Source organism: Podarcis liolepis (genome assembly GCF_965112155.1).
Source record: "Podarcis liolepis genome assembly, chromosome: 4".
NCBI classification, from domain to species: domain Eukaryota; kingdom Metazoa; phylum Chordata; class Lepidosauria; order Squamata; family Lacertidae; genus Podarcis; species Podarcis liolepis.
In genome coordinates, this window is record NC_139558.1 from 100,079,452 (window position 1) to 100,099,596 (window position 20,145).

The 20,145-nt window shown below is 47.5% G+C and overlaps 1 protein-coding gene across 3 annotated transcripts in view; it reads right to left on the reverse strand.

Moving 5' to 3' along the window:
* Positions 1-20,145, reverse strand: part of LOC310705038 (maestro heat-like repeat-containing protein family member 7) — a 50,145-nt gene that overhangs the window by 23,612 nt on the left and 6,388 nt on the right. Inside the window, exons 4-14 of one of the 3 annotated variants that reach the window (XM_083499324.1) lie at positions 19,229-19,351; positions 18,923-18,996; positions 17,222-17,366; positions 15,427-15,522; positions 14,192-14,296; positions 12,577-12,712; positions 10,682-10,797; positions 9,230-9,382; positions 7,560-7,720; positions 2,893-3,022; positions 1-179 (exon numbers count right to left, since the gene is read on the reverse strand). In XM_083499324.1, coding sequence (XP_083355450.1) covers positions 1-179; positions 2,893-3,022; positions 7,560-7,720; positions 9,230-9,382; positions 10,682-10,797; positions 12,577-12,712; positions 14,192-14,296; positions 15,427-15,522; positions 17,222-17,366; positions 18,923-18,996; positions 19,229-19,351 — 1,418 coding nt within the window. Of the gene's footprint in view, positions 180-2,892; positions 3,023-7,559; positions 7,721-9,206; positions 9,383-10,681; positions 10,798-12,576; positions 12,713-14,191; positions 14,297-15,426; positions 15,523-17,221; positions 17,367-18,922; positions 18,997-19,228; positions 19,352-20,145 lie in introns of all 3 variants that reach the window. The other 2 variants (XM_083499326.1, XM_083499325.1) reach the window with 2 other exon arrangements.

The following is a 20,145-nucleotide window of genomic DNA, read 5'->3' on the forward strand; positions in this document are numbered from 1 at the left end:
CTCGCGAGGTTTTCCCCACGACCACATTGCTTCCGGAGGAAATTCATATCTGGCAGAGCTTCGGCCTGATTGCTGAAGTAGAGTTCGATGAGCAGAGCAGTCAGAAGGTCTGGATAAAGTCTCTGGATGGTGTCTTTAGATTCAGGCACCGAGATCACTTCGTAGAGAGCCTGAGTGATCTGATTGGGGAGGAGAGAAAACAGTGGGTGGGGAGGCTTTGAGGACAATTCTCTCATGTCTTTTTAAAATACAGTCATACCTCAGGTTATAGACACTTCAGGTTGCATTTTTTCAGGTTATGGACCCGCCAAAACTCAGAAGTACTGGAACGGGTTACTTCCGGGTTTTGGCGGTCGCGCATGTGCAGAAGTGCTAAATTGTGCTTTGTGCATGCGCAGAAGCACCGAATTGCTACCCGCACATGCGCAGATGCAGCGCTGCGGGTTGCGAAAGCTGCAGGTTGCAAACGTGCCTCCCGCACGGATCATGTTCGCAACCCAAACATCCACTGCAGTTTTTTATTTATATTTTTCAAATTTATACATTTCATTAATTTTACAGTCAATTTAACATTTCCAAACTTTGACTTCCTTCCCCCTCTTTCTGCAGTTGCTTAATTTAATTTTTTAATATCTTCTGCATACCCAACTTGCTCATTTATCCATCTGCTTTAAATATATGCTCTTATGAAACTGCAAGTTATTACATTAATCCTGCCCATGTTTTTACAGTGGTGCCTCGCAAGATGAAAAGAATCCGTTCCGCGAGTCTCTTTGTCTTGCGGTTTTTTCGTCTTGCAAAGCAAGCCCATTAGCGGCTTAGCGGATTAGCGCTATTAGCGGCTTAGCGGCTTAGGATCAGCTGATAAGTGGCTTAGCGGCTTGGGAAAAAGGGGGGGAAAGGGGGGGGAAACCCGCAGGAACTCGCAAGACATTTTCGTCTTGCGAAGCAAGCCCATAGGAAATTCGTTTTGCGAAGCACCTCCAAAACGGAAAACCCTTTCGTCTAGCGGGTTTTCCGTCTTGCGAGGCATTCGTCTTGCGGGGCACCACTGTATCTGTTCACAATTTATCTGTAAGTATTCAATAAACCATTTCCATTCTTTTATAAGAAGTTTGTTATCTTGGTTTCTTATCCTTCTGGTAAGTTTCGCCATCTCTGCGTATTCCATGTGTTTTTGTATCCACTCTTCCTTTATTGGGACTTCTGCTTATTCCATTTTGGGGCAAGTAGAAATTCTTGCTGCTGTGATAGCATACATGAATAAGTTTCTATACAATTTAGGTAGTCCTGTCCCTATAATTCCCAAAAGGAAATCTTCTGGTTTTTTAATCAAAGTTATTTTGAACATCCTTTTCAATTCATTATATATCATTTCCCAATAAGCTTTAAACTTACTACAAGACCACAACATATGATAAAAAGAACCTTCTTTCTCTTTACATTTCCAGCATTTGTTTGATTTAAATTTATACATTTTTGCCAGTTTACTTGGATTCAGGCACCGAGATGAGCTCGTAGAGAGCCTGCGTGATCTGAAAGCGGAGGCAAGAGAAAACACTGGGGGGGGGGGAGGCCGTGAGGACAATTCTCTCTTGTGTCAGGGACCCTGGTGCGAAAGACGCGACACATTCAATTAAAGAAGTCCAGGAATCTGTTTCTTGACTAAATGGGACATCCAGTCCTTCCACACAATATGTGCCTGCTGGTTACCACCGCCTCCCTTTCTTCAATTCAGTAGTATTGATTTATTTTGATTTATAAACTGCTTGATCAAAAAGCTCTCCAATTGGATTGCAAATAAAACGGGAGACGAAACACCGACTAAAACCCACAGTCCAATGAAAAACAGTGTATAAGATCATCATTGAACAAACACACACAAACATATAAACAAATGCTTTGACAGGCAGCTTCCTGAGTTAGAATCATAGAACTGTAAGAGTTGCAAGAGACCCCCCAGGGGTCATCTAGTCCAACCCCCTGAAATTCACAACTTGTCACTAAATATAAAATAAGCTTCAGAAATGAACACTCGCAGCTAAACAAAATATATACAGAACCACTGTCATTAAAAGCAAATACAAAACTAATAAATACAGTGGTGCCTCGCAAGACGAAAAGAATCTGTTCTGTGATTCTCTTCGTCTAGCGGTTTTTTTGTCTTGCAAAGCAAGCCCATTGACGGATTAGCGGATTAGCGCTATTAGCGGCTTTTAGCAGCTTATCTGCTGATCGGATCAGCTGATAAGCGGCTTAGCGGCTTAGAAAAAGGGGGGGAGGGAAAAAACCCAGCAGGAACTCGCAAGACATTGTCGTCTTGCGAAGCAAGCCCATACGAAATTCGTTTTGCGAAGCACCTCCAAAACGGAAAACTCTTTCGTCTAGCGAGTTTTCTGTCTTGCGAGGCATTCGTCTTGCGGGGCACCACTGTATTTAAAAACAGATGTAAGTAATGAAATTATATGCCTCGACTGGCTTGCTGGAAAAAATAAATCCTTTTCAGCAGGCGATCTAAAGCAATCTAGCGAGGGTGGCTGCCTAATATTCTTAGTGTAACTGAGGGCAGTCCTTTAGTTAAAAAATGGGGAACTGGGAACTTTTACCAATCACCCAGAGATCTGCCAAGCAGATCCCAATCTTCATTCTGCCCAGGCCAGCTCAGGCGGTGGCAAGATGAGAACGGGGCCTTTTTGGTATTGGCTCCCTGCTTATGGAACGCTCTCCCCAGAGAGGCTCGCCTGGCACCGTCATTATATAGCATTATGTGCCAGGGAAAAACCTTTCTTGTTAACCAAGCCTTTGGCTTTTGACTATCAATGGCCTTTTAGAGCGAGTGATGTTCAGAGAGACCCGTAGCTCTGTTATCTCCAAAGATATGGCAAGACTCACGGCAATAGAGGCTGCGGAGGTCTGCAGCTCAGTGCTGTGGTGGTCCTGAAGCCTGGCCAGCAAATTCTCCATCAGCTGCTCCTCCACGACTTCCTCAGTAGAGAGGGACTGCCACAACTCGGACGAATTGCTGCAAAGGGCCAAAAGAGGATGGAGCAACATCAACGGCTGAGGGCCTCTGAAACGTGTCTCGTCGTCCCACTCTGCTCTGTCTTGGTCGGCCCCCCAACCTGGAGTCCTGTGTCCAGTTCTGGGCACCACAATTTAAGAAGGATGCTGAGAAGCTGGAACGTGGGTGACCAAGGTGATCAGGGGTCTGGAAATGAAGCCTGATGAGGAACGGTTGAAGGAGTTGGGTATGTTTAGCCTGGGAAAGAGGAGGCTGAGAGGAGATAGGAGAGCCATATTCAACTTCCTACAGGGGTGTCACACAGAAGAGGGAGTGTTAAAGTTTGTGGGTCGTAAATCCTTTGACCCACGGAGTCTGCTGCAACGGAACTGCAATAAATCTGATTTATTGGCACTCCAACAAACTTCAAGGGCGCCCACACGCCTCCACTCGCGCGCTGCCTCTCTTCTCAGTTGTCAGATAGTAGCAGAGTTCACACGCAGCGTATAATGGCTTTGTCTGTGTCTGCGTGGTGTCTTCAATAACTCAGCTCGACACCAGTGCTTCTAATCTATCACTCTTTATTTAGGTAAAGGTAAAGGGACCCCTGACCGTTAGGTCCTGTCGTGGCTGACTCTGGGGTTGTGGCACTCATCTCGCTTTATTGGCTGAGGGAACTGGCGTACAGCTTCCGGGTCATGTGGCCAGCAGGACTAAGCCGCTTCTGGCGAACCAGAGCAGCACACAGAAACGCCATTTACCTTCCTGCTGGAGTGGTACCTATTTATCTACTGTATTTTTTGCTCTATAAGACTCACTTTTTCCCTCCTAAAAATTAAGGGGAAGTGTGTGTGAGTCTTATGGAGCGAATGCAGGCTGCGCAGCTATCACAGAAGCCAGAACAGCAAGAGGGATTGCTGCTTTCGCTGCGCAGTGATCCCTCTTGCTGTTCTGGCTTCTGAGATTCAGAATATATTTTTTTCTTGTTTTCCTCCTCCAAAAACTAGGTGCGTCATGTGGTCTTATAGAGCGAAAAATACGGTACTTGCACCTTGACATGCTTTTGAACTGCTAGGTTGGCAGGAGCAGAGACTGAGCAACAGGAGCTCACCCCGTCGCGGGGATTCGAACCGCCAACCTTCTGATCGGCAAGTCCTAGGCTCTGTGGTTTAACCCACAGCGCCACCCGCGTCTCTTATCACTCTTTATTTAGAAGCATACAAAAACAGAAAAGAAAAACCTACAGAATCTAGCTGCACGCTTGCAGCTTTCTGTCTCTAACAAAAACGAAACTACCTTGCTCACATTCTCAGACGGACTGCTGTCAGCAGCCCTCACAGAGCACAGATCAAAGGAAAATGCCCGGGTCATGTGGGCAATGCACCCAGTGAATAAGAACGCTTCCTGGAGTGTTAACTCTTAACTGTCCAGCACCACAACAGGGAGCAAGCTTGTTTTTCTGCTGCTCCAGAGGAGAGGACCTCAAGCAATGGCTTCAAGTTACAAGGAAGGAGATTTCGATTACCAGGAAGAACTTTCTGACAGTCAGAGCTGTTAGACAGTGGAACAGTCTCCCTCATGAGGTTATATAATAATAATAATAATTTATTATTTATACCCTGCCCATCTGGCTGGGTTTCCCCAGCCACTCTGGGCGGCTTCCAACTGAATATTAAAAACAGTACAGCTTCAAACATTAAAAACTTCCCTAAAGAGGGCTGCCTTCAGATGACTTTTAAAAGTAAAATAGTTGTTTATTGCTTTGACATCTGTTGGGAGGGCGTTCCACAGGGCAGGCGCCACTACCGAGAAGGCCCTCTGCCTGGTTCCCTGTAACCTTACTTCTCGCAATGAGGGAACCGCCAAAAGGCCCTCGGTGCTGGACCTCAGTGTCCGGGCTGAACGATGGGGATGGAGACGCTCCTTCAGGTATACTGGACCAAGGCCATTTAGGGCTTTAAAGGTCAGCACCAACACTTTGAATTGTGCTCGGAAACGTACTGGGAGCCAATGCAGATCTCTCAGAACCGGTGTAATGTGGTCCCGGCGGCCACTCCCAGTCACCGGTCTAGCTGCCGCATTCTGGATTAATTGCAGTTTCCGGGTCACCTTCAAAGGTAGCCCCACGTAGAGCGCGTTGCAGTAGTCCAAGCGGGAGATAACCAGAGCATGCACTACTCTGGCAAGACAGTCCGCGGGCAGGGAGGGTCTTATCCTGCGTACCAGGTGGAGCTGGTAGACAGCTGCCCTGGACACAGAATTAACCTGCGCCTCCATGGACAGCTGTGAGTCCAGAATGACTCCCAGGCTGCGCACCTGGTCCTTCAGGGGCACAGTTACCCCATTCAGGACCAGGGAGTCCCCCCACACCTGCCCACCTCCTGTCCCCCAAAAACAGTACTTCTGTCTTGTCAGGATTCAACCTCAATCTGGTTCTGGACTCTCCTTCACTGGAAGTGTTTAGACAAAGCTTGGATGGCTGCGTGTCAGGGGTTCTGTAGCTGTGATTCCTGCACTGCAAAGGAGCCGGACTGGATTTATGGAAAATGCACCCAGAAGACAAAATGTATCAAGGAGTTTAGTGGTCTGATACGGACTCCTTCCTGCCTCTGGTCCTTCCCCCTCCCTCGCTCTCAGGGCCAGATTTATGTATAAGTGAAACAAGCTATAGCTTAGGGGCCCACTCTCTTGGCCCCCCCCCCCAAGATTTTAAAGGAAAAAAACCCTGGATGTACATTTCCAAAAAGGGACGCAGGTGGCTCTGCGGGTTAAACCACAGAGTCTAGAACTTGCCGATCGGAAGGTCGGCATGGGGAGAGCTCCTGTTGCTCGGTCCCTGCTCCTGCCAACCTAGAAGTTCGAAAGCACGTCAAAGTGCAAATAGATAAATAGGTACCGCTCTGGCGGGAAGGTAAACGGCGTTTCCGTGCGCTGCTCTGGTTCGCCAGAAGCGGCTTCGTCCTGCTGGCCACATGAACCGGAAGCTGTACGCCGGCTCCCTCGGCCAATAAAGCAAGATGAGCGCCGCAACCCCAGAGTCGGCCACGACTGGACCTAATGATCAGGGGTCCCTTTACCTTAACCTTTACATTTCCACAATATAATATAAAAAACAAATAAAATAAAACCTACACACAGCAGCAGTGTTTTGTGTTGTGTAGGCTTTTGAATTATGGTGCTGGAGGAGACTCTTGAGAGTCCCATGGACTGCAAGAAGATCGAACCTCTCCATTCTGAAGGAAATCAGCCCTGAGTGCTCACTGGAAGGACAGATCCTGAAGCTGAGGCTCCAGTACTTTGGCCACCTCATGAGAAGAGAAGACTCCCTGGAAAAGACCCTGATGTTGGGAAAGATGGAGGGAACAAGGAGAAGGGGACGACAGAGGACGAGATGGTGGGACAGTGTTCTCGAAGCTACCAGCATGAGTCTGACCAAACTGCGGGAGGCAGTGGAAGACAGGAGTGCCTGGCGTGCTCTGGTCCAGGGGGTCACGAAGAGTCGGACATGAATAAACGACTAAACAACAAGCTCCTATGATGTAAGTCAGGCATAGGCAAACTCGGCTCTCCAGATGTTTTGGGACTACAACTCCCATCATCCCTAGCTAACAGGACCAGTGGTCAGGGATGATGGAAGTTGTAGTCCCAAAAACATCTGGAGGGCTGAGTTTGCCTATGCCTGATGTAAGCAGTGGGTCCCGCCTGCTCGCCTGCCCCCTAAAATATCCCCTTAAATATCCCACCCTCCCGCTTTATAAGGTTCTCATTTTTTGACCTTGCTATGGACCTCGGTTGGTGGCCGTTGAGGGGCCTGGTAGGAATTTTTCCACTTGGCAAATTGGCATCAGCCACTTGGTTTTTGCCTACCTTGTAGCAAATCGTCACAACTTTCTGGGTACTGGCAGTTCGGCATTGGTATAGTTTTGTAGATGGAAGAGGGGAGGTAGCGCCATCACCTGCCCCGCATATTGAAGGGTAGTCCGATAAAGGATTCGGAGGGGTGTGGCCCTGTCCGAAGCCTGGGGAGGTGAAGGCCTAAGGCACGCCCCCTATTGGTGACCCCGGGGGAGTTCCTAGTTGATGTGCATCAGCAGGACTCCCCCTACTGGTGCTTAACCCTTCCTGGACTTCAAGCGAATGGGCTGAAGTCGGATATAGTCAGTTAGGACCAATGCCTAAGCCAATACCGCTTATCACCTGTAACCAATAAAGTTGTGGCCTTTTTTAGCCCATTAACCGTAATAAGTGTGTCATGTGTCATTATTTCCACCTTGGGGGAGGGGCAGGAACTCGCAATACATCCAATCTGAAACCAAACCGTACCTGGAAATGCCCCTGAGGATTTAACCCGATACCTTCGTTAAAGTAGGTGTCTGGACTGAGCTATGGGTGCGCCTGATGAACATAGATAATTGTCTTGTTCTCAGTCTGACCACCGATCCATCTAGCTGAATACCATCCATGCTAAAAACCAGGGGCACCAGGATTTCTCATGTAGACAGAGACTTGCTGCATAGAGTTCGGTTCTCAAGGGAGAAACACAAGAGGAACTTGTTACCTGTCTGGTGGGAAGGAATGCTCCAGGAGGCTGGAGATGACCGTGTCCAAGTGCTCGGTCCTGCCTGCCAGCAAGCCCACCAGCTTCATCACCAGCCTCCTTGCGCTGGGCTGGTGGATCAGGTCCAGGCGGCTGCAGATCCCGTCCACAATGTCCGAGACCTGGAAGGGGAAAGGGGTTGGGAGGCAGGAGGGCAGGAAGGAAGAGGAAGGAGGAGGAGGAGAAGGAGATGGGGAAGGAGGAAGAAGGAGGAGGAGATGGAGGAGGAGAAGGAGAGGGGGAAGGAGAAGGAGATGGAGGAGAAGGAGAGGGGGAAGGAAGAGGAGGAGATGGAGGAGGAGGAGATAGGGAAGGAGGAAAAATAAGGAGATGGAGATGGGGAAGGGGGAAGGAGGAAGAAGGAGGAGGAGATGGAGGAGAAGGAGGAGATGGAGGAGAAGAAGAGGGGGAAGCAGGAGGAAGAAGGAGGAGGAGATGGAGGAGGAGGAGGGGGTAATGAAGAAGAGGAGGAGGAGGACAAGGAGAGGGGGAAGGAGGAGGAAGGAGGAGAAGGAGATAGGGAAGGAGGAAGAAGAAGGAGATGGAGATGGGGAAGGGGGAAGGAGGAAGAAGGAGGAGGAGATGGAGGAGAAGGAGGAGGAGGAGGAGATGCAGAAGGAGGAGGAGGAGATGGAGGAATGGGGAAGGAGGAGGAAGGAGGGGAAGGAGATGGGGAAGGAGGAAGAAGGAGATGGAGATTGGGAAGGCGGAGGAAGGAGGAGCAGGAGAGGGGGAAGGATGAAGGAGGAGGAGATGGAGGAGAAGAAGAGGGGGAAGCAGGAGGAAGAAGGAGGAGGAGATGGAGGAGGAGGGGGGTAATGAAGAAGATGAAGAGGAGGACAAGGAGAGGGGGAAGGAGGAGGAAGGAGGAGAAGGAGATGGGGAAGGAGGGAGGAGATGAAGGAGAGGGGGAAGGAGGAAGAAGAAGGAGAGGGGGAAGGAGGAAGAAGAAGGAGATGGGGAAGGAGGGAGGAGATGAGGGAGATGGGGGAGGAGGGAGGAGATGAAGGAGAGGGGGAAGGAGGAAGAAGGAGGAGAAGGAGATGGGGAAGGAGGAAGAAGAAGGAGATGGGGAAGGAGGGAGGAGATGAAGGAGAGGGGGAAGGAGGAAGAAGGAGGAGATGGAGATGGGGAAAGAGGAAGGAGGAGATGGAGGAGAAAGAGAGGGGGAAGGAGGAGGAAGGAGGAGAAGGAGATGGAGATAGGGAAGGAGGAGGAAGAAGGAGGAGGAGATGGAGTAGAAGGAGAGAGGGGAGGAGGAGGAGGGGGAAATGAAGAAGAGGAGGAGGAGAAAACCTTCAGCCAGAGTCTTGAGTGATGGGCAGGTCTCTGTAGGTTGTAGTCACCTGGTGGAGAGGCTATTGTGAAGTTCAGAAAAGCTCAGCCCCACTGCAAGAAGTACTCAGGGGGGAGACACATTTTTTAGGGGGCAATGTGCATTTGGCAAAGCGACGTAGGGCTGGCGTTGTTCCTGCGGTGGCGGCGGCAGTGAGGATTGGGCTGGTGCGGTGAGCTCCGTTCACCCTCTGTGCCCTGGGCACCGGCAAGCAATGCTACGCCACTGCAAGGACTCCCCACCTGCCAAATCAGCATCCTCAGGATGCCCACCTGCTGCCTCAGACCTGCCCCACCTTCTCTATCTCGGCGCCACAGTGCCTCGCCATGCTGGCAAGAAGCCCCTCTGTGGTGGCGCAGCAATGGGTGGTGCACTGCACCGTCAAGCCATCCAAAGCGGTCAGGATGAAGTCGGTCTTCTCTCTCGGGCTGAAGTAGACGCCAAAGACCTGGAACACAAGGGGAGGGAGGGAGGAATGCTGTTGGCGTGTGGTTGGCTGGGGCGGGTTGTGCAGAGATGCCCCCGCTTTTTTCATTTTCTTAAAATAAATTCTATTAAGGTTTGTAGAGAAAAAAATTTGAAGCTTAATATCTTTACCCTTATTTTAAACCAAACCAAGACTTTTATCTAGATACCGTAAGGGCACAAAAAGGGCGGGGTGGGGGAGAGAACTAGAGAAAGAAAAAGACAGAAATTTTAAAAGAATAGGAAAGAGTTTAAAAGAGGAAAATAGAAAAATAAGACCCAGAAAATAAAGAATTTCTGATTCTTCATCTGTCCGCTATGTAAAAACAATATTCACTTCCAACAAAGCTAGCTGTTTTCTATAAACAAATACTAAAAATATCCTCAAATCCAGATATTGCTATTTCTTTTTCACGCAAAAAGTCTGTGAGAGGTTTCTATTCTTTAAGAAACGTTAGCAAGGACCTCTCCGATTAAACATGTCAATTTTGTCATCTCAGCTAAGAGGTGAGCCTTTTTCCCCCATCCAGGATGGCCAGAACAGTGGGAAACTTATGTAGAAAGGTGAAAAGCTTCTGGGAGATGATATATAATGAGATGAAAAAAATGTTGAAATATACATTTCTAAAGAAACCAGAAGCATTCTTATTGGGCATTGTAGGGAGTGATATAAATAGAAAAGAATGTAAACTCTTTTTATATGCAACAACGGCAGCAAGAACATTATTGGCCCAAAAATGGAAGCAAGAAGAATTCCCAACGAAAGAAGAATGGAGGATGAAATTAATGGACTATGCAGAACTGGATAAACTAACAGGAATGATTCGAAATCGGCGGGACCAGAAATTCACAGAAGACTGGAGTAAATTTACGGATTATTTGAAAAGTATTTGTGAAGATCAGACGACGTTTGTAGGTTTGCAAGATGTTTTGTGAGGAGTATCACTGGAATTATTGCAAAAATGGATAAGGGGGAGAATGATTCGCTAAGATATTTAAAGGTAATATAAATTTAAGAAATGCATAAGAAGTGGTTAAAATGGTGGATCATCAGAGGTGCTGATGGAAGTCCAAAAAATTGTATAAGTGACAAAGTTTTGTGGTACGATTTATAATTTATATCTTAAAATTAATAAAAATTATTATATATAAAAAAAGAAAGGTGGGAAACTTACTATCCCAACCTGAAAGTAGCCAAGGGGATTCATGGAGCCACAGATATTGTAGTGAGCAATATCCAAGCATAAATTTGTCCACCCCCCAGTTGTGTCCTTCTATTTACCTCTGCAACTCTGGAGGGGTTTTTGAGGAACACGGACGGATTCCAAGATTCCAAGAACTCCTTGTGCTTGCGCTTAATGGCTTCCGTGTGGACGTTCTTCTCATCCAGCCTCGCAACTGGCACACCCCGGAAATTTTAAAAAACAAGAACACACCCGTCAGTTTCAGGGCAGCGCTGTGTAGTGGCTAGAGCACCGGGCAAGGGTGAAAATCCCTGCTCAGCCATGAAGCTTGCTGGGTGAGAGTTGCTGCCTTCGCAACCTAACCCACCTCCCAAGGTTGTTGTGAGGAGCAAATGGGGAGGAATAAAATCACGAGGAAAGGTGCGGCATAAATGTAATAAATATGATATAAGGAGATGAACATTTCTATACACAATGGGGACCTAGCTATTGGGCATGTTAATTAGCTGCACAAAGTTAGGTAAAGGTAAAGGGACCCCTGACCAACAGGTCCAGTCGTGACCGACTCTGGGGTTGCGCGCTCATCTCGCTCAAGAGGCAGGGAGCCGGCGCTTGTTCGAAGACAGCTTCTGGGTCACGTGGCCAGCGTGACTAAGATGCAGCTGGCGAGCCAGCACCAGCGCAGCACACGAAAATGCCATTTACCTTCCCACTGGAGAGCGGTCCCTATTTATCTACTCGCTCTTTGGGGTGCTTTCAAACTGCTAGGTGAGCAGGAGCAGGGACCGAGCAACGAGAGCTCACCCCGTCGCGGGGATTCGAACCGCCGACCTTTCAATCAGCAAGTCCTAGGCTCTGTGGTTTAACCCACAGCGCCACCCGCGTTACAAGTTACTGGGAAGCTATACTAATCTCACATTTATTTATTTTGAGGATTTATAAGCCATTTGATCAGAAAAGCTGTCCAGGTAAAGTCCGCACTCCAGTTAAAAACAAGTATACGTGAGACCAACGTGATTAAAAACAAATGTACAAATGAATAATTGTGCTAGAAACATTCTTGTTTAGGCAAACCTACCCAGATGCTTCAAAAGCCGGGGTGAATTTTAAGCTGCCTTTAGTATTTTTAACTTTTTGTGTGTTTTAAGGTATTGCGATTTTTCTTGCTATTAAAAAAAATATTTTTGTAATCTTATTGGATGGAATCAGTAAGTAAATATAGCAATGAAATAAACAACTACACAGCTTTCCGAAGACATCTTGTGTCAGGAAGTTTTTAATGCCTGATGCTTTGTTGTGTTTTTGTGTAATCTGTTGGAAGCCACCCAGAGTGGCTGCTTGCAGATGGGTGGGGAATAATAATAATAATAATAATAATAATAATAATAATAATAATAATAAGATGATGATGATAGATGGTGATGTGATGATAATAACAATATTATTTTTATTATTACTATTATTATTATTATTATCACCATCTTCTTCTTATCATCACCATCTATTATATTATTATTATTATTATTATTATTATTATTATTATAACCATCTTCTTCTTATCATCACCATCTATTATTATTATTATTATTATTATTATTATTATTATTATTTTCTGCCCTTCATCTGTAGATCTCAGGTTGGTTCGCAACATAAAAACACAATATAAAAAACACAATAAAAATAAGAACAAAAACAAACCAATAATCCCTCCCTCTCGCTGGTGTCTGACATCCTTCCCAGAGGTTCTGAGCGGGCCACCCTATGGCCATTGGTTCACCCTGCCTCATGGGTGAGCCGGCCCTGGGATGAAAGGGAAAAGGAAGGCGGATGTGTTGCCTGCAATGATTGGCAGCCATTCTCCAAGATTTCAGACAGGAGTTGGCAGGGACTGAACCTGGGACCTTCTGCTCACGAGGCAGAGGCTCTGCCGCTGAGCTACGCCCCCCTCGCACTCTGCACATGCTCAAGGATGGCTTCGCCGCCCGTTTCTTACTTTTCTGGCCAAGCACGATCGCCAGGAGGAGGTGGACGCTCTTGGCTGCCTTGGAGCTGATGGACTTGACGGCGTCTCCGCAGCAGATCCCCAGCACCGCGACGAGGTGGCCCAGCCGGGAGAATTTGGACAGCGTCTGGCGGAGGAAAGGGGGAAAAGGGGGCACAGCAGTGTGGTTTTTAAAAAAAAATTATTGGAAGTTTTATTTACAACATAACATAAACCCACACACCCCGATACAGAAATCCACCCTCATTAAACATGAACATAACATACAATAAGCATAACATACAACAATACAAACCACCAAATAAAAGACTTCCTTTATCCTGTATCTGGCCTCTTTATTTACTTCTTATAAGCTGTTTCCTTTATGAATAATTATTAAGATTTTTCTAATTATAACTTAAATATCCACAAAGTCTCCTGCAGACATTAATCGAAACAAGTCCGGGTATGTATTTTAGGGCACTGTTTTTGTGAAGTATTCTCTGCATTTCCCCCAAAGCGTTTTTGAAACTCTTGTCGAGTGTGATCTCTCATTGCCTCTCTTAATCTAGCCAGTTCAATTTACTCTAACATTTTGCGGTGCCATTCCTTTTTTGTTGGCACAGTTTCTTTTTTCCAGTTTTTAGCAATTAGGATCCTTGCTGCTCCTGTGGCATAGAGGAATATTTTCTGATCTTCTCTTGCTACACCTGTGTCTGTTATCCCTAGTAGAAAAGCTTCTGTATTTTTCGTACAGTTATACTTCAACATTTTTTTAAGCTCGTCATATACTGTGTTCCAGAACCTTTTGATTTCTTCCACAGGTCCACCAAACATGTATAAGTGTCCCCTCTGTTTTACCACACCTCCAGCACAGATTTGTTTTTGTCTTATACATATTAGCTATTTTGGTAGGTGTTAAGTACCATCGGGTGGCGCTGTGGGTTAAACCACAGAGCCTAGGGCTTGCAGATCAGAAGGTCGGTGGTTAAATCCCTGCGACAGGGTGAGCTCCCGTTGCTCGGTCCCTGCTCCTGCCAACCTAGCCGTTGGAAAGCACGTCAAAGTGCAAGTAGATAAATAGGTACCTCTCCAGCGGGAAGGTAAACGGTGTTTCCATGCGCTGCTCTGGTTCACCAGAAGCGGCTTAGTCATGCTGGCCACATGACCCGGAAATTGTACGCCGGATCCCTCAGCCAATAAAGCGAGATGAGCGCCGCAACCCCAGAGTTGTTCACGACTGGACCTAATGGTCAGGGGTCCCTTTACCTTTAAGTACCATCTATAAAACATCTTGATTAGGTTTTCCCTCAGTAAATTTCCAGTTCTTTCCCCCTAGTTCTTCCCACGCTATTAAAGGGGGCACAGCAGTGCTGATAACAAGGAACAAGTCTCAGGAAGCACCATGAGTTCAAAAAAGCGTTTGGGACTTTAGAGCAGGCACCCCCAAACTCAGCCCTCCAGATGTTTTGGGACCACAACTCCCATCATCCCTGACCACTGGTCCTGTCAGCTAGGGATGATGGGAGTTGTAGTCCCAAAACATCTGGAGGGCCGAGTTTGGGGGTGCCTGCTTAAGAGGAAAGTTTGCTGGATAGCTCAGTTGGTTATTTCACAGTCTACTCACATCCAGCTGTAATTTGCTGGCCACAAAGTTGAGCAGCGACGCACTGGTCCAGATAGCCCTCTCTCGCAGGTCGGCCTCCGAGGACTGTAGCCAAGGAGCCATCAGCTGTTGGGGAGGGGAAACGCAACAGAGAGAGAAAAAATCTGCAGCCATCCGGTCTATTCACTTGTCTTCCCAAAGTACCAGAAAGTGCAGAGCACTCTAGCGCCAGTGTCCATGAGAAACATGTAACATACATTTTGAATGTGGGCCCATAAAAATTATCTAGGTGGAGCAGACACTGCATATACCGTGGACACGTGGGTTGTGATTTGGTGCTTCTGTGCATGTGCAAAGCGCGATTTAGCACTTCTGCGCATGTGTGACCGCCAAAACCCGGAAGTAGCGGTGCTTCCGGGTTTCAGCGGTCCATAACCTGAAGCAACCTGAAGCATCTGTAACCCAAGGTATGACTGTATAAAATATATAGAGGTTGAGCAGGAACTCCCACTTAGCCAGCAACCAAGATGGAATCCTGACAGTCTGAAGATACTGTCCATGGAGGCGCAGGTCAATTCTGTGTCCAGGGCAGCTGTTTATCAGCTCCATCTGGTACTCAGGATGAGACCCTCCCTGCCCGCAGACAGTCTCACCAGAGTGGTGCATGCTCTAGTTATCTCCCGCTTGGACTACTGCAATGTGCTGTACGTGGGGCTGCCTTTGAAGGTGACCCGGAAACTGCAACTAATCCAGAATGTGGCAGCTAGACTGGTGACTAGGAGCGGCCGCCAAGACCATATAACACTGGTCCTGAAAGACCTACATTGGCTCCCAGTATGTTTCCGAGCACAATTCAAAGTGTTGGTGCTGACCTTGAAAACACTAAACAGCCTTGGCCCAGTATACCCGAAAGAGCATCTCCACCCCCATCATTCTGCCCAGATACTGAGGTCCAGCTCCAAGGGCCTTCTGGCGGTTTCCTCCCTGTGAGAAGTGAGGTTACAGGGAACCAGGCAGAGGGCCTTCTCGGTGGTGGCGCCCGCTCTGTGGAACGCCCTCCTGCCAGATGTCAAAGAAATAAACAACTATCTGACTTTTAGAAGAAATCTGAAGGCAGCCCTGTTCAGGGAAGTTTTTAATGTTTGATGTTTTATTCTGTTTTTAGCCTGTGGGGGCCGTCCAGAGTGGCTGGGGAAACCCAGCCAGATGGGCGTGGTATAAATAATAAATTATTATTATTACTCCTTTCCTCTTACCTGCAAGATCCTCTCCAGCTCCGAAGGAATTGGGTTTTCCACCATCAGCTGCTGGAGCATCTCACTGAAGGTCTGGTATGTTCTGATGAAGAGGTTCTGGAGGAGGGGGTAGGAATGTTGGAGGAGACCAGTTCACTAAGGGCCCAGGAAAGGATGACCTTGGAAACTAGGAGAGCTAAGTGCCCTGCCTAGATTACTGCTCAGGACCACAAGGGTCATCTAGTCCAAGGCCGTCCCTGCAGTGCAGGAATCTTTTGCCCAATGTTGAGGCTTGAACCCATGACCGATGAGATGAAGAGTTTCGTGCCCTACTGGCTGAGCTGGAAGTGTGGATTAGTTCCTTGTCAGGATCCAAGCCACAAACTTCCCACTGGAGCAGTGTGGGAACAGAGATGACAGATAGATAGATAGATAGATAGATAGATAGATAGATAGATCTGTAACATTACAATTCGTGAACATTCAATGAAGCCGAACATTGGAAGATTCAGGAAAGACAAAAGCACTTCTTCATGCAGCGCACATAATGCCTGAATAGCTCATTTGGTTACCAACACGGTGCTGAGAACGCCAAGGTTGCAGGTTCGATCTCTGTATGGGACAGCTGCATATTCCTGCATTGCAGGGGGTTGGACTAGATGACCCTTGGGTCCCTTCCAATTCTACAATTCTATGATTCTATGATGGAATATTGGGCTGGCTGGGCTGGTGAGCTCCAGGATCTGGGGGGATTCCCATACATGAAACCCGTTCTTTATATCACGGCTGGATAAAATGTCCACCAAACCGGGGTGGCTAAGCAATGTTGTTGGACTGCAGCTCCCATCATCCCTAGCCAGCACGTCCAATGGTCAAGGATGATGGGAACTGGAGTCCAGCAATATTTGAAGTGCCGCAGGTTAGCTATGCCTGCCGCAAAACCATCAAATTGCATTTCTTGGTACAGATATGATGTGCAGATATATTTCCTATTCTACTTAATTCAAGCGGGTTCTGGAAGCTTCTCTGTGTGAAAGTAACAAGCGGAAGGTTCATCATGATGTTTGGGTTATACCTTCCGAGAAGCTGAGTACAGCGGGATTAAACTGGTTCTGTTATCTCTTTCTGACAAGGTCGTGCTGGCTATAAAAGTAAGGCCAGAAGGAGCCTGGGTTTCACTTTCACTTTCTATCTCTTTTCCTTCCGGTGTGCTATTCTGTACACAGTATGCTTAGTGTTACGGTTTAGTCTTGTTGTAAGTTACTCTGTGGGACGCAAGTGGCGCTGTGGGTTAAACCACAGAGCCTAGGACTTGCCGATCAGAAGGTCGGCGGTTCGAATCCCCGTGATGGCTCAGGCCGTGCTCCTGCCAACCTAGCAGTTCGAAAGCACGTCAAAGTGCAAGTAGATAAATAGGTACCGCTCCGGCGGGAAGGTAAACGGCGTTTCCGTGCGCTGCTCTGGTTCGCCAGAAGTGGCTTAGTCATGCTGGCCACATGACCTGGAAGCTGTACGCCGGCTCCCTCGGCCAATAAAGCGGGATGAGCGTCACAACCCCAGAGTCGGCCCTGACTGGACCTAATGGTCAGGGGTCCCTTTACCTTAAGTTACTCTGCAGTTCTATGATTTTATGATAGCTGAACTATGTGACTCGCTGCCATAGGCTACAGGAGGGAAGAGGGCTCTGGTGCTTGCAGGATCCCCATTGAAGCATCTGGTTGGCCACTGAGACGACAGGATGGTGGACTAGATGGGCCATTGGCCTGATCCAGCAGCCTCTCCTTATGTTCTAAGCCAGAGAGGAAGACAAAACTACCTTTGCGTACTGGGCATTGGCAGAATTGGCCGCTCCTTCCTCTTGTCCCGCCTTCAGGGGTGACAGGGCAAAGACGCTCTTGAAAAAGGTGCGGAGCAATATCCCCTTCTTGTAGGACCCCATCGTTTTTGTGACGTTCGCCTTGCTGGTGGAAGAAACGGGAGTCAGAAAATGGCATTTTGGCAGCTGGGGATGATGCGAGATGGAGTCTGAAAATTCTGGTGGGCGTCTGGCTGGGGAATGACTCACTCGTGTTACTTTTAAGATTTCAACCCAGTCTTTTGACCTTTGATCTCACGGATTGACCCTTTCGTTTTTCTTCAAATCTGTCATTTTAGGACAATAATACAGAAAGACCTACATTGGCTCCCAGTATATTTCCGAGCGCAATTCAAAGTGTTGGTGCTGACCTTTAAAGCCCTAAATGGCCTCGGTCCAGTATACCTGAAGGGGCGTCTCCACCCCCATCATTCTGCCCGGACACTGAGGTCCAGCTCCGAGGGCCTTCTTGCAGTTTCCTCCCTGCAAGAAGTGAGTTTGCAGGGAACCAGGCAGAGGGCCTTCTCAGTGGTGGCTCCTGCCCTGTGGAACGCCCTCCCATCAGATGTCAAGGAAATAAACAACTATCTGACTTTTAGAAGACATCAGAAGACAGCCCTGTTTAGGGAAGTTTTTAATGTGTGATGTTTTATTGTGTTTTTAGTGTTCTGTTGGGAGCCGCCCAGTGTGGCTGGGGAAACCCAGCCAGATGGGTGGGGTATAAATAATAAATTATTTATTATTAGTATTATTATTATTATTATTATTATTATTATTATTATTATTATTATTGAAACAATAAAGGATTGCAGACATAGTTAGGATTGCAGACATAGTTGCTGGACTTTTTTTCCAGCCAGAAGTCAGCAGAAGTCAATTCTGGCACCTCTCAGGTGGGCGCCATTGCCATTATAAGACAACAAGGGAAGTGTTTGTGATGAGTTCTGGCATCCCTTTTTTCCTAGAAAAAGGAACTGCAGAGTCCTGAGCAACAGGGCAACACAGAAGGACATTAAAAGATCTCATCTACCATTAAAAGCCCAAGAGAGCAGGACGGGCAGTGCCTGGTTGCCCAAAGGATGGTAGAGATATATAGCTGTCAACGTTTCCCTTTTTTTAAGGGAAATTCCCTTATTCCGAATAGGATTCCTCGCAAGAAAAGGGAAAAGTTGACAGCTATGCAGAGATGTGACCAAGCAAACCTCAGCGGAGAGTATTCCATCTTTTGGGTGCCACCAAGGAGAAGGCCCTCTTCTCCAGCAGCTTCCTGCTAGACCTCAGAAGGCAGGGAAATTAGAAGACAGCTCTCTGAAGAACATATTTACTGAGGGATAGGTTCGAGTGGAAGAAAATGACCCTTTAGATAGTGCTGGGCCTAGCCTTCACCAATGTGGCAGCCTACAAATGTTTTGGACTACAATTCCCATGATCCCTGGCCATTGGCTATGATTGCTGGGGCTGATAGGAGTTGGAGGCCCAATGATATCTGGAGGGCGCCATGTTATATCTCCTCCTAATCTATGAGGCGCCACTTCGTTTGAAACCCTTGGCCACAAGTGTAAAACAGATTCCTTTTGCACAGCGGAAAGCTTCAACGCAGTTGCCGCGGCGGGTCAGGAGTTAGAGGTCAACCCAGGAAGTGAGCTAAGGAATTGAATCTACCTCAAGTCAATAACGGTGGCCATAGCATGAAAACAGACGACGCTGGATTCTGGAAAATCTCTCTTAATCATCTCCTGTAAACGAGAAGTGGGATATCCTCAGTGAATGTGGTAGAAATCCTGCAAAACTCATCAACAGTGAGGTCAGTGTCCGCCTGACCACAAGATTGGAAACAGGAGGAACCTTAACTCCAGCTAAGGTACAAGGAGGACTCTGCATGTACAGGAAAAAAGCAAGGGTTGAGTAAATATTTTCAAGAGTGGGGTCAGATTGAAAACAGGCAAACAAGCAAATAGAGAAACTCACTGTTAAGACTCCCACAACATCGGAGGTAAAGTTATCCATAAAGAAATCAGTCATGTTGCTCCAGTTGATTGTCTTGCTGAGGATGGATAAGAACCTGAAAAAACTTTTCTTCATGACATCTTCCTAAAGGAAATTGGGTGTGTGTGAGAGAGAAGTATTTTTTATTATTATGGATTTATTGCAGATCTATCCCGCCTTTTTTTCTCAAGGGAGCTTGAGGGGGAGCACAGGGTTCTTCCTCTGCTCATTTAAGCCCCACAACAACCATGTGAGGGAGGCCAGTCTGAAAGAGACAGTGACAGGCCCCAAGGTCATATACCCAGTGAGCTTCATGGCCCAGTGGGGATTCGAACCCTGGTCTCCCACGTCCTAGTCCAACACTAACCACTACACTACACTGGCTCTCTCTGTCTGTGCCCATGGAGGAGAAAGTAGACAGTGTATAAAGATGGGGGATCTTTTGGATCCAGAATGGGGGTCAGATGGGGAGCCCCCTGGAGGCCGGATTGGGTGCTTAGGCTGGCAGTTGATAACCCTACATTGTGGTTTCCAGAGAGAGAGAGAAGGAGCATCTCCACCCCCATCATTCAGCCTGAGGTCCAGCTCCAAGGGCCTTCTGGCAGTTCCCTCCCTGCGAGAAGCGAGGTTACAGGGAAGCAGGCAGAGGGCCTTCTCGGTGGTGGCGCCCACCCTGTGGAACCCCCTCATCATCAGATGTCAAGGAAATAAACAACTACCTGACTTTTAGAAGACATCTGAAGGCAGCCCTGCTTAGGGAAGTTTGTAATGTTTGATGATTTGTCGCTTTTTAAATTATTGTTATGGGTGTTCTGTTGGGAACCGCCCAGAGTGGCTGGGGAAACCCAGCTAGGTGGGCGGGGTATAAATAATCGAATTTTGTTATTATATTATTGTTA